We start from the raw sequence: 12,277 nt of genomic DNA on the forward strand, positions 1-12,277 counted from the left end.
TGCGGACTCTTGAAATGCACCAATTTCACACTCTTAGTGTCCCTTCCCCCTGGGTGCAGGTTTTGGAAAGGTGGGTGTTCTCTCTTCCTGGGCCCAGATGGTAGGCTGTCCAGAGACAGCTCAGTTCTCCTGGCACTGATACATCACATGATTTGCTGGGTCCTATGGCCACCCCCCTTTTAGGCTTCACTGCACCATGGCCAGGAGCTTGAGTGACTCAGCCTGGGGGACGAATTTTAGGTAAGGCCCCATGAGGTCTTCATGGAAAGCAATCCATGTTCTTCAACCTCTAAGCCTTCATGAACTGTACACCTCAGCATAGGTAACAGTTGGGATGAGGCCTGTTGCTTTCAAATATACAATTTCCAGAGTGCCCAGGGGAGAAGTGGCATAGTACTTGGGACATTTTCTAGTCCAGGGTTTCTCGACTTTTTTCTTTCCTAACAGATACCCCTTGGGAGATTTTAGGACATTTTTCCTTGTTGCTGCTCCCCACTCCCCCCACACACATTAAATTTTAATGCTACAGATACAGTATATATCTGTTGCTACAAATCATTGTAATACCTAAGATTTTTGTCTCCTTAGATTCAATCTTCACCTCCTTAGGGGTGATACTGTTGCTGTTGAGAATATTCTAGCCTGAGACTTTTTTGCCCACATAGCCCCACCTCTGACTGGCGGAGGTAGTTTGGGTGGACGGAGGGTTAGCAGATGTGTGAAACAAGTCTACCTGCCTGGGACTTGGAACCACGTGGAGCCAGCTTCAGAAGTGCTGAATGCCAGGAAGACTGGGCCATTCCCCTCTTCCCCAAGCCTCCAGTTTTTCACTTTTACAGATATTGGATGATAATCTTTGGGCAAACATCTTGGCCTACATTTAAGATAATATCCTTGTGGGTTTTTTTTTCCCTTAAAATGTGACATTGTTAGGTGGAAAAGAATCACCATTTTAGAGCATCTTGATAGACATTGCCAGTTGATATTCAGGACCAGTATTGCCAATTTATATTCCTACCAGAAATGCATGAGAAATTCTATCTTCCCATACCTCTGCCAGCACTGAATACAATTTTTTTAAAAGAAGAATTTGATAATTTGAAAGACAAGATGGTAATTTGTTGTTGCTTGAGTTAACATTCTTATGATTACCAGTGAGGGTGAAATTTCACATACCTTGATCTTGTTGAATGGTGAAAGAGAAACCAGTTTCCTCTCAATAGTCCACTAACTGCCCGACTCTGTTTGGTGACCAAATCTTCCATCTCTTTGTCCTTGAAGCTTCCCTTATCCTCTCTGCAGTGTTTATCTATACGAGGATCTGCTACTGAGCTCTCTATTCCAAATTATTGACATCATGATGACTACATCTGCTTGATGTTTTGAAATAGGTTTTCAATGAATGCTCTTTGAAAGTTAGTTGCACTCTGGCAATGGATTGATTCATGTGCCTGCAATTTGACAAACTCTTGTGTGGGAGATACCTGGGTTATCTTCCTGGTTGGGGTCAAGATAATTACGATGTGGTGAGTTCTTAAGCAGTTCTAAGACTGGTGATTTGTGTAGACTTTGGAAATGCCTTGAAGGTTTGCTTTGGTCTGCTACATCTGCTTAAGTCCATTTTCTGGTAAGGGTCAGGTCTAGCATGAAAGATCCAACCAATGCTGGACCAAACAAATTAAAAAAAAAAAAAAAAAAAAACAAGCAAGCGATGTCATTTGTCCACTCCACAAGTATTTACTGAGTACTAACCAGCCCCGAGTTAGATGCTGAATATGCAAAGTAGTTTCAAACTGGGTTCCTGTCCTTGCAGAGCTCACAATAGGTGGGAGATAAACATATAAATCAGTGACTGAAATACAGGGTGATACCTTCCGTAACAGATGCACCAAAAATAGTATGAGATACAGAAGAAGGTTTGACCAACTCTGCCTAGTAAAAGGAGAAAGGGTCAGAAAAAAATTGAAAAGAACATGATATTTCAGCTTGGCCTTAGAGAATGAGTTGGAATTCACCAGGTAGACTAGGGGAAGGCATCCTGGGCAGAGGGGAAAGCTGTTAAAGAGCTGTGCAGAGGTATGGGGCAACACGGGGCAAGAGAGAGTGGGACTTGAATGCTATACTGAGGTGTTTTCCTTATTTTCTGTCAAAGATAAGATGCCATGGAAGGTTATAAACTATTTGCTGTTCTGGGAATTAAACTCTGAGAACAACATGGAAGATAGATTGGAGATGGGAGTGTGAGGGCAGTTAGGGAGCCTGGGCAGAAAGCCATTCTACTGGTCTAAGTAATATTAATTCATGGAAGCATTTTGCCACCATAATCACTGGAAAGGGCACTGACACTGAGAATTGCAAGAAGCTATTGTTTCCATAGGTGTTTAAGAGGTAAAATCAATAAGACGATGGCCAAATTTATGGGTAGGTGACAAGGATGAGGGGTGAAGTAAGGATGAAGCTGAGATATCTATCACGCACACCTGGGCAATTTGAGGTCCAGTAAGAGGAGCAGCTGTGAGGTGTGGCCATGGGAGGTGCTGGCTGGGCATTCAGATAGAAATGCTGGCAAATGGTTAGGAACATTTGGCATTGATATGCTGATAATTGCCAATTTCTTGTGGAACTACATGGTTAAGTTGCATAATTTTCGGGAATGCACCAATTCTTTTACTGAGATCATGCCAAGAAGGAAGGATATTGATTGCATTGGGTACAGTGGGTCAAGTATAGCTACTTTTGGACTCATATGCATATCTTCTCCTTCCAGGGGATGGCCAGGTGGATTTTGATGAATTCATGACAATTCTGGGCCCCAAACTAGTGTCTTCAGAAGGTCGCGATGGTTTTCTGGGAAACACGATAGATAGCATATTCTGGCAGGTAAGAATTTTTTCAAAATTCAATTTGACAGTACATGTATGTCTGGGTCCGGCTTTTAATTTTGAGCTTCTGTTCACCATATGAAGATCTCTCCTGGGCTGGGGTGACATATGTTCTTTGAACTGGATGTCTAAATTGAGGTTTATTCTGGATCCTGTGAACAAGGAATCAAAACTATACTCATTTAAGGTATGGAAGGAAGAAATATCTCTCCACTTTTTCCTTATGTCAAAAATGTTTTTGCATTTTGGAGAAATGAGATTCCTCCAATTCTGATTCACAAAAGGGCACTTTAAAGGAGCACATTAGTATTATCTAAGCCCAGTTTTGCCTTTGACCCCAGGTTTAGGAAATCCCAGTTAAGCGGATGGGCATGGTTGCCTCACCGGTTTGGATCTCATCAATAATCTTGCCTTTAATAGGACAGAATGAGTTTTTTTAACTAAGAATTTATATTCAGCATGTCTCAACTCTGTTCCTAATTTGATCTTGTAAAATCTCTTACAAAATTCCAAATATCTATCTGAATTAATAAAATGCTGCTAAATCGTTTTTAGTATTAGTTCTCTAATCTTACAGCTCAACCACTATTTCTTGATTACGAGATATGGGGATTATGTTTTCAATGATTGTTTTTAAATTTTGAGTCAAATAAGTTGTTAGGTGAAATTGAATTGTAATTCAATTTACATGTAAAACATTATTCAAACACAGTGGGGTTTCCCTGATTTCTTGATGTGTTTTTCTCCGTCACTAAGAATGTTTCTCTAACCTAGATAAGGATTGCAGTTGACATGTACCTCTGGTCTTATTCAGGAAGCCATCTGGCATATAACCAAAAAATATTTAGTCAGAACTTATTATGTGTCCTGTGGTCTATCAGTCACTGCCGGTTTATCAAAAGACGTTTAAGACACAATTCCTGGTTATTTAAGAATTTCACTGGGGAAACCCAATTAAAAGGGAGCAAACAAAGAAATGATTACTCCGTATGATGGTCACTGGACCATCATCTTCTTGAAATATGAGACTTTGTTGTTGTTGTAATCCCCTCAATAAGTATTTCTTGAATAGAATAAATAGGAATTCAAGACGAGAGAAAGAATATGGTCTTGAGGGGACAGCCAAGACTTCAGGAAAAGGGTGCACCTGCCTTGGATTTTGAAATATGGGTGGGATTAAGTGAGCAAGAAAGGGTTGTCTGGATGAACGTTTGAAAAGGGGTAGAGGCAATGAGCACAGGAAAATTATTGGCCCTAGCAATTGTACCAGGTAAACGGGAGATCTCAGAACCCACTGGAGATTCAATTTAGAGCCTGAGAAACAGAAGAGTTGAAGCTGACTCCAAAGTTCTCGATCATGGAAAAACAGAGCAATCTTTGTGGAGTTGAATTCTAAATTGAATATATTGAATATAAGGTAGGGGTCAAATACCCAAGAAAAGGGGGAAAGTGAGAACATAGCATAAATCAGGGCTGGACTATGGGAGAGATGCCAAGCCTGGAAATCCAGATTTGGATTCACTGGAGCCCATGAATGAAATCATAGGCAAGGATGAGCTCATTGAGGGAAATTGCATAAATGAAGATGAGCAAAGAGACTGGGACATAGTCTTGGAGGACATCCAGAGGCTGGGGAGAGTGAGACAGGGGTCTCCTCCTTCCCCGCTTCCCCCTGAACTCCACACTGCCAAGGCACACCAGAAGGCAGGGATCGTGGTGGGCCGTCTTGGAGACTGGCTACCACACAGCCTTTCATTTCCCCCAGGCTTTGGTGTTTGCCTACCTTAGAGGAAACCTGTGGCCATAACTTTTTTCTGTGTTACCAAGAAGTGACCTTCCCGGATACTAGGCTCATCTTAGTATTTAAATCTGTTTTCCAGTGCTCTCTCCATACTGGCATCCCAGCCCACTCTGCCAAGACTAAAATCGAATCAAATGGGATTCTGCAATGACAGCTATTTTTCATTCGGTGCTAGTCCCAAAAGTAATGAGATCCGGTTCTTTGCAGGAAGTTGGTATCTGTGAAGGTAGAATGCAATGGGCTACTAATGCAACTTCCTTCCCAAGGAGGATGGCCCCAGACACACTGCTGTTCTCCCAGCGTGCTCAGCCCTCTGGGCATGAGGCTCACAGATTTCTTGGCAGCCAGTTCAGAGCCTCAGTTGTGTAGTAAATTATAACCTGTGAAATTTCTGTTGTGTTCTTACCCTTCATTCATCAGGGTTCTCGGTGTTTGCTGTTACTGTGGTGATATTCTGGGAGAGGAGAGGTGAAATTGTGTTTGAAGTCAGCCTAAGGACTTGGTGTGAGTTAATGGTGGTGAGGAGGGAGGGAAGGAAGGAGCCAGAAGAGGCTGGGATTCAGGATAGAAGGATGCTGTATTGCTCAGTGCTTCAGGTTGATTGCAGTTCCTGAGAAGAGTGATCCTCAACATCACTGTCATTCCCCAGTCATTCACACCCCACACCATGAGCCCACTTGTATCCAAGAATGAGAGTCTTATAATACAGCATATTCCCCCAAGTGGCAGAGAAGAGTGCCCTGCTACTGTATCACAATGTTTTCATGAGCTCTCCACCACAGCCTTTCAAATGTTCTTCTCCTTGACCTCTAGCATTATGCAAAACTGCATTCTGCAGTGAGTTTGCAGACAGCAAATGATGGCAAAGGTCATCACAAGGTTGATGGGAGATTAAACAACTCTGTTGATCCCAAGGTCCAGCCAAGACTTCTGTTAGACTCTTTTCTCTCTGAGGAGAGAGAGAAATGAGTTCCACGCTCACCTAGGAAAGCCGAGCAGTTTATGTGTCCTGCTTTAAGTCCAACCATGTGGTACAAGTATAATAGTGCAGCCAACCTTGTGCTGAAAAACTCTAATCGGAGCCATAGAATGGGACACCTTTGTGCAAAGTTTTGTTTTATTCACAATTAAGCCTCATTTATCAAGCCATCACTGATTAAGGGTTTTTGTTTTAATAAATTAAATACATTACTATTTTGTAAGTAAAGGAATCTGTTCATTAGATGGCACTAGATATGAGGGGACAAGTTTGGGGCTAGAAGTCAGGAAACGTAGAAGCTCACTGGGGCTCCCTGGTCTTTGCATGACCGTGAATGCATTGCTAAGCCTTCGCTTGCTCCTAGGAAAGCTGGTCATTATAGTAGCTACTTTATCTCACAGCTGCCTGCAGTGTCGAAGCCACTGTAGTTTATTCTAACTTAAAAGTGTAAAATGCACCTGTTTCAGTTTCCCATCTGCTGAAACAAATACCATGGTGGGTTGGCTTAAACAAGGGCAATTTATTGGCTCACGGTTTTGAGGCTAGGAAAAGTCCATAATCGAGGCATCAGCAAGGCGATGCTTTCTTCCCAAAGACTGCCCCATTCTGGGACTGGATGCTGGTGATCCTGGGTCCTTGACTTTTCTATCACATGGCAATGCATATGGTGGCCTCTCTTGGCTTCTCGCTCTGTCTGACCTTCACCCAGCCTATCAAGAACTCCAGTAATCCAGATTCAAGCCCAACCTGATTTGGTGGAGCCAGACCTCAACTGAAGTAACATCTTGAGATCTTATTCGCAATGGGTCCACACCCACCACAGTGTGGACCAAGACCAAGAACATGCTCTGACTGGAGCACACAGTTCAGTCCACCACAGCACCCATCCCCGTGCTTGGTCCAGATCAGGGCCCATCCTTTGCACTAACTTGCTTCCTCCCTCCCTGATTCTCCAACCACGGACCTGCTCAGCACCTGCCTTAGTTTCCTAGGGCTGCTGTAACAAAGTACCACAAACTGCCTGGCTTAAAGCAATAGGGCTTTACTGTCTCATGGTTCTGGAGGCTAAAAGTCCAAATCAAGTTATTGGCAGGGCCATGCTTAATCTGGTAGGTGTCTGGCGGTGGCTTGCTGGCAATCCACAGGGGCCTCCAATATCTGCCTCCATCACATGACTGTCTTCTCTGTCAGTCTGTCTGTTCCCAATTCTCCCCTTCTGATAAGGACACCGTAATCTAGTTTAACCTCATCTCAATTGATAAAATCTCCAAAGATCCTATTTCCAAATGGATCATATTCACAAAACTGGGGTTTAGGATTTGAGCATACCTTTTTGGGAGACGCAACTTAATCCATAACAGCACCCTAATAGCTGTCCTTTCCCGTCCCCTCCAACTGGTGGGAGAACATGCAGCAGCTGTAGTGAAATACCTGCAACTGCTCCCCAGGAATCTTTCCAGGTTTGACATCTGTCCCTCTGTTCCAAATTCCTGCTCCGATCCCCTGTCTTGCCTGTCTTTCAATTTCTCCTTTGGCCTGGGACTCGTGATCTCTGTCCCACACTCTGATCCTAAGACCATTCCTCTCCAGCCCATGGCCCAGGCTTCTGATGATCTAAAAGGAACTGGGACATTTTATGTGCTGGCTCCAGGGCCATGGCTGAGCTGGGTAAGGAGTTTGGCTTAAACAGTTTGACTCATGGGCAGCCAGGGGCACTTTTTTCATGACATGTGAAAAAAACAAACAAAAAAAAAAAAACAAAAACACCAAACAAAGCTACCAGTACAGCATGATACAAATTCTGTCATGCATAAAAGGACTAAAAGGAAATACATCAAAATGTTGACAGTGATTTTATGTGTCTTAGGATGATGGGTGATCATACCTTTCTGTATTTTTCAAACTCTTGACAATGGGCATGTGCTATTTTTATAATTAGAAAAAAAATTTTGAAGGAAAGAAAATGTATATCTATTGAAGATCGACAGTTTCTTTGATCTGTAAAACTAAAGATTACCTGTCCCCTGGGGTCTGTCCCCTAGGGTTGACTATTGAGCAGACTTGCAGGGAAAGGAAATGAAACAAGAAATCATTCATTCATGGCAAACGTGAGGGGCCTTGTGGGTGGCTGCCTCTGTTACGTGGAGTCTCAGAAAGAGGCAAAGAGCTAGATGACACCAGGACTTTCACTTTTTTAATTTCAAGGATAACTTGCATCCCACTAGGCAGAACCTATCCTCACATCATATCTGACACCAACAAGATTGTCTCCTTCCCCCCATGTTTTGTCAACGTGCCACTCTATCCGAGTTTTGGAATTAAGAGCGGCGGCTCTTCTGTTCTTAATAATCTAATGGACCTTGAACAGCTTTCAGCATCTAGGCCCATCACAAGGCCTGTTTGATAGTGAGCACTTTCGAATCCCCAAAGTGATTTTACTGAGTGTGAAATATGGTTAGTTATAGCAGTGGTTCTCCAAGTGTGGTCCCAGGACCAGCAGAAGCAGGCTCACCTGCGAACTCCTTAGAATGCAGATTCTCAGGCTCTGCCCCAGACCTACTGAATTGGAGACTCTGGGGCTGGGCCCTGCAGTCTGTTTCAACAAGCCCTCCCTCCAGGGGAGTCTGATGATTGCTGGAGGCTGAGAACCACTGAGCTACACGATTCTTAATGAACCTGACATTTTGGAGGATGGCATCAAGTTGGGTTTACTGGTCTGACTTTGACCTTGGCATCTAGGTCTGGCAATTTGGGTTTTTCTTTTATTTATCCGTATTCATAAGTATAATTGGTATGTAGTTTATATAACACTAAGTTTTTAACTGTTTAAAGTTACATGTCTGTATGTAACTAATTTCTAAATATAAAAAGACTTTCTACACATTGAAACACTGGAAGAATCATAAATAAAAAGATAGTTTCATACAAAAATTTAGAACTATTAAATTAAAGGAAGATTTACAAAACTAACAAATTGGTAAAAATGGCAATTGATACCCTAAAGCATATGTGAAGAGCATATCTTAAAGCAATACGTGAAACTCTTAAGAATGACAACAGCAAAATGAGATTAGGAATGGTAGACTATTAATACTTTCAATAAATATTTTAAAACACTTCAACCTCGTCAGTTATCCAAGAAATGTAAATTAAAATAGTAATTAGACATCACTTTTCTCCTATCAGGTTGGAAAATAATAAAATATAATATACTCAGAGCCATCAAGAGTGAGATAAAATGGGAAAGCTCATATACTACTGGTAGAAATGTTAATTGTGCAACTTTTCTGAAAAATATTTTGCAATGCTTATTAGTCATTTTTTAAGTGTTTAAACCCTGTAATTCAAAATAATTCTAATTAGGAGTCTATCATAAGAAAGTAGTCAAAGATGCAGAGAAATACAGTTACAGAAATGGAATATTGTACTGTCATTAAAATGATATTTTCACCTCACCAGGGGCAAATACACATTGAATTTACAGTATGATTACGTTGCTATTCTGTGTATTTTATGTCCATTTATATTTGTTATTGTAGATTGGAGTAAAGATGAGTAGTAATTTTTTCTTTACATTTTGTTTTTATTTTCTGAAATATCTCCAATGAGGATGTATGGTCTATTCTGCTATTATTCAATAAAGTTAATGTAATCTCCAATTAACAGACTCACTTTATAAAACACTGGGTTTCAATGGAAAAAAAGAGAGATTGGAGTTTCTTACACGTGTTCTTATCACTCATTGTTGTGATAAATAAAGCACAAAGTCAATAGAGTGAAAAAGCGTAAAATGAAAATTAATTGCAACCGGCAGGGCCAGGAGGAAATGAAGTCACCTGAGATGGGGGGAGGGGGGGTGGGGGGAGTGGTGGTGGGGGGCACCCACCCATTGCTGCAGGAGGCCCGAGGCCAGACTGAGCCAACAGCTTCCTCTCCATGCAGGGGACACTGCTCCCCATCAGCCAGCTTACATCCAACTGCTATGCTGAAAACACACTTGAGGAGAATGTCCGAATTTATTTTATTTTAATTTTTAAAATTTTTAATTTATTTTAATTTTAAAAATCCCTTCTAAATAAATCCATGCCTGGTTCTTGAGGCTGTGACTGGGATGCGCTGACAGGTGCCCTCAGCTCCAAGGAAAGTCACAAGTCACATGATCAGGAAGGTCCTGGCTTAATTCTTATGTCCAGTTGGAGTTTTTCCAAGTTTCCATTGAGGTTGTTTTCTTTTATTCAGTCTGGTTATCCTTAGCGTCTAACACCGGGGTGTAATGTGCACCCTGTAGACTCTCTGGAAAGCACGAACTTCCACTGAAAGTTTTCTAAGTAAAGAGGAGGCTTCCATCACGGGTAGGTTTGTTTTGTTTTTTGTTTTTTGTTTTAATTTTATTTTGAAATAAATTCAAACTTACAGGAACAGTTGCAAAAACAATACAAACCCCATACACAGAACTCCAGCATACCCCGATCCCCCTCCCCTGATACCACGATCCACCAACTTTAACATCCTGTCACACCACCATTTCTTTCTTTCTTTCCCTCCCTCCCTATCATCCATCATCTATTGCTCTGTCTTTTGAACATACGAGAGCAAGCTGCACACATCCTTGAACAAACACTATAATTCACATATACAATTCCCATGAACAAGAACATTCTTTTATGCAACCCCATTAAGTGCAGCTAAGAAGTTCAAGAAATTCAACATTGATACAAAGCTTACATTCTATACTTCCTTTGTTTTTTTTGTCTTATGTCCCATCTGTTTCCCTTTGAGCCTCCTCTCCTCCATCCTCAGATCCCATCCAGGATAATCCTTGGCATTCAATTGTCATCTATTTAGACTGTCTTTTTTTTTTTTTTTTTCCAATTGTGGAAACATATATACAGCCTAAATCTTCCCATTCCAACCCCTCCCTAACGTTCCATTAGAGAGATTAATCACATTTAGAATGTTGCAATGCTATCACCTTCCCACCATAAGGGTAGGTTTTTGCATTGATGTTCAGAGGTTGCAGGAAAACAGAAAGGCAGGCATGAAAGCTGATCCGGACAAGACAAATACCTAAAACCCTGAAAGAGAAGCCACCAAATGCAGGCTTCTGAAGAGGGGATGTGGGTCTCCTGTGGTCCAAGGACAGTGTCCCACAGACACCTTCGAATCACAGCTGCGGGGTCTTTGATGCCCCAAGACTGAGTCTGCAAGGCTCAGGGACAGCCAGGGGTCGGGGAATTGACACTGCACCCTCACATCTGGGCAGCCAGCCCCTCCCTCAGCCGGGCATGGGACTGCAGCCCCCCTTCATTTCTTGTTGAGGTATCACTGTTTATGTTTTTTGGTTTTTGCTGTCATGATTAGGATTTTAATGTTTCTGTTGCATTTGCCTAACTGCTTCCTAGCAATAGAGTGGAAAGCAGTGTTGGACTGTTGACTTTTATGCAGCCACCCAACTGACTCATTAGCAGTCACGGAATTTTCTGTAGATTTTCTTAGCTCTTCAATGAGTTTTGTCTACATATAGCAATGACTTTACTTTCTCCTTTCCAGCAGTATATATCTTAGTTCCATTTGGATTGATCGAAACCTCCTTATTAATAATAAGCTATAAGGAGAAGATTTGATATTAGAAAATAAGTATCTATTCCTCATTTACCAATAGTGTTCATTTTTTCTCAATCGTGAATGCATGGTAGCTTTTATCAAATGCCCTTTGAGTCTCTAATAATGGGATCATATGATTATTCTTGTTTTGATTTATTGATGTGATATAGGATTATAAATGTCCTAATATTAAACAATTTTTACATTCCTAAGATAAATATTACTTGTCATGGTAGGTCATTTTTTTTTAAATTAAATTCAGTGTTATTGAAATATAGTCACATACCATAAAATCATCCATAGTATAAAATCACCTGTTCACAGTACCAGCATATAGTCATGCATTCATCACCCCAATCTATTTTTTTAATTTAGTTTTATTGAGATATATCCACATATCATACAGTCATCCATGGTGTACAATCAACTGTTTACAGTACCATCTTATAGTTGTGCATTCATCACCCCAATCTATTTTTGAACATTTTCCTTACACCAGAAAGAATCAGAATTAGAATAAAAAATAAAAATAAAAAAGGAACACCCAAACAAGCCCCCCATCCCACCCTATTTTTCATTTAGGTTTTGTCCCCATTTTTCTACTCATCCATCTATACACTGGATAAAAGGAGTGCGATCCACAGGGTTTTCACGATCACACTGTCAACCCTTGTAATCTACATTGTTATACAATCGTCTTCAAGAGTCAAGGCTACTGGGTTGGAGTTTGGTAGTTTCAGGTATTTACTTCTAGCTATTCCAATATATTAAACCCTAAAAAGTGTTATCTATATAATGCATAAGAATGTTCACCAGAGTGACCTCTTGACTCTATTTGAAATCTCTCAGCCACTGAAGCTTCACTTCGTTTCATCTCGCATCCCCCTTTTGGTCAAGAAGATGTTCTGAATCCCACGATGCTGGGTCTAGATTCATCCCCGGGAGTCCTATCCTGCATTTCCAGGGAGATTTACACCCCTGGGAGTCGGGTCCCACATAGGGGGGAGGGCA

General features: G+C 41.3%; 1 protein-coding gene across 5 annotated transcripts in view; it reads left to right on the top strand.

Moving 5' to 3' along the window:
* Window positions 1-12,277, top strand: part of CALN1 (calneuron 1) — a 494,531-nt gene that overhangs the window by 243,415 nt on the left and 238,839 nt on the right. For all 5 annotated transcript variants that reach the window (XM_037814338.1, XM_037814340.1, XM_037814339.1 and 2 more), the window contains exon 4: window positions 2,768-2,880. In XM_037814338.1, coding sequence (XP_037670266.1) covers window positions 2,768-2,880 — 113 coding nt within the window. The remainder of the gene's footprint in view (window positions 1-2,767; window positions 2,881-12,277) is intronic.

Source organism: Choloepus didactylus, chromosome 21 (genome assembly GCF_015220235.1).
Source record: "Choloepus didactylus isolate mChoDid1 chromosome 21, mChoDid1.pri, whole genome shotgun sequence".
Lineage (NCBI taxonomy): Eukaryota > Metazoa > Chordata > Mammalia > Pilosa > Megalonychidae > Choloepus > Choloepus didactylus.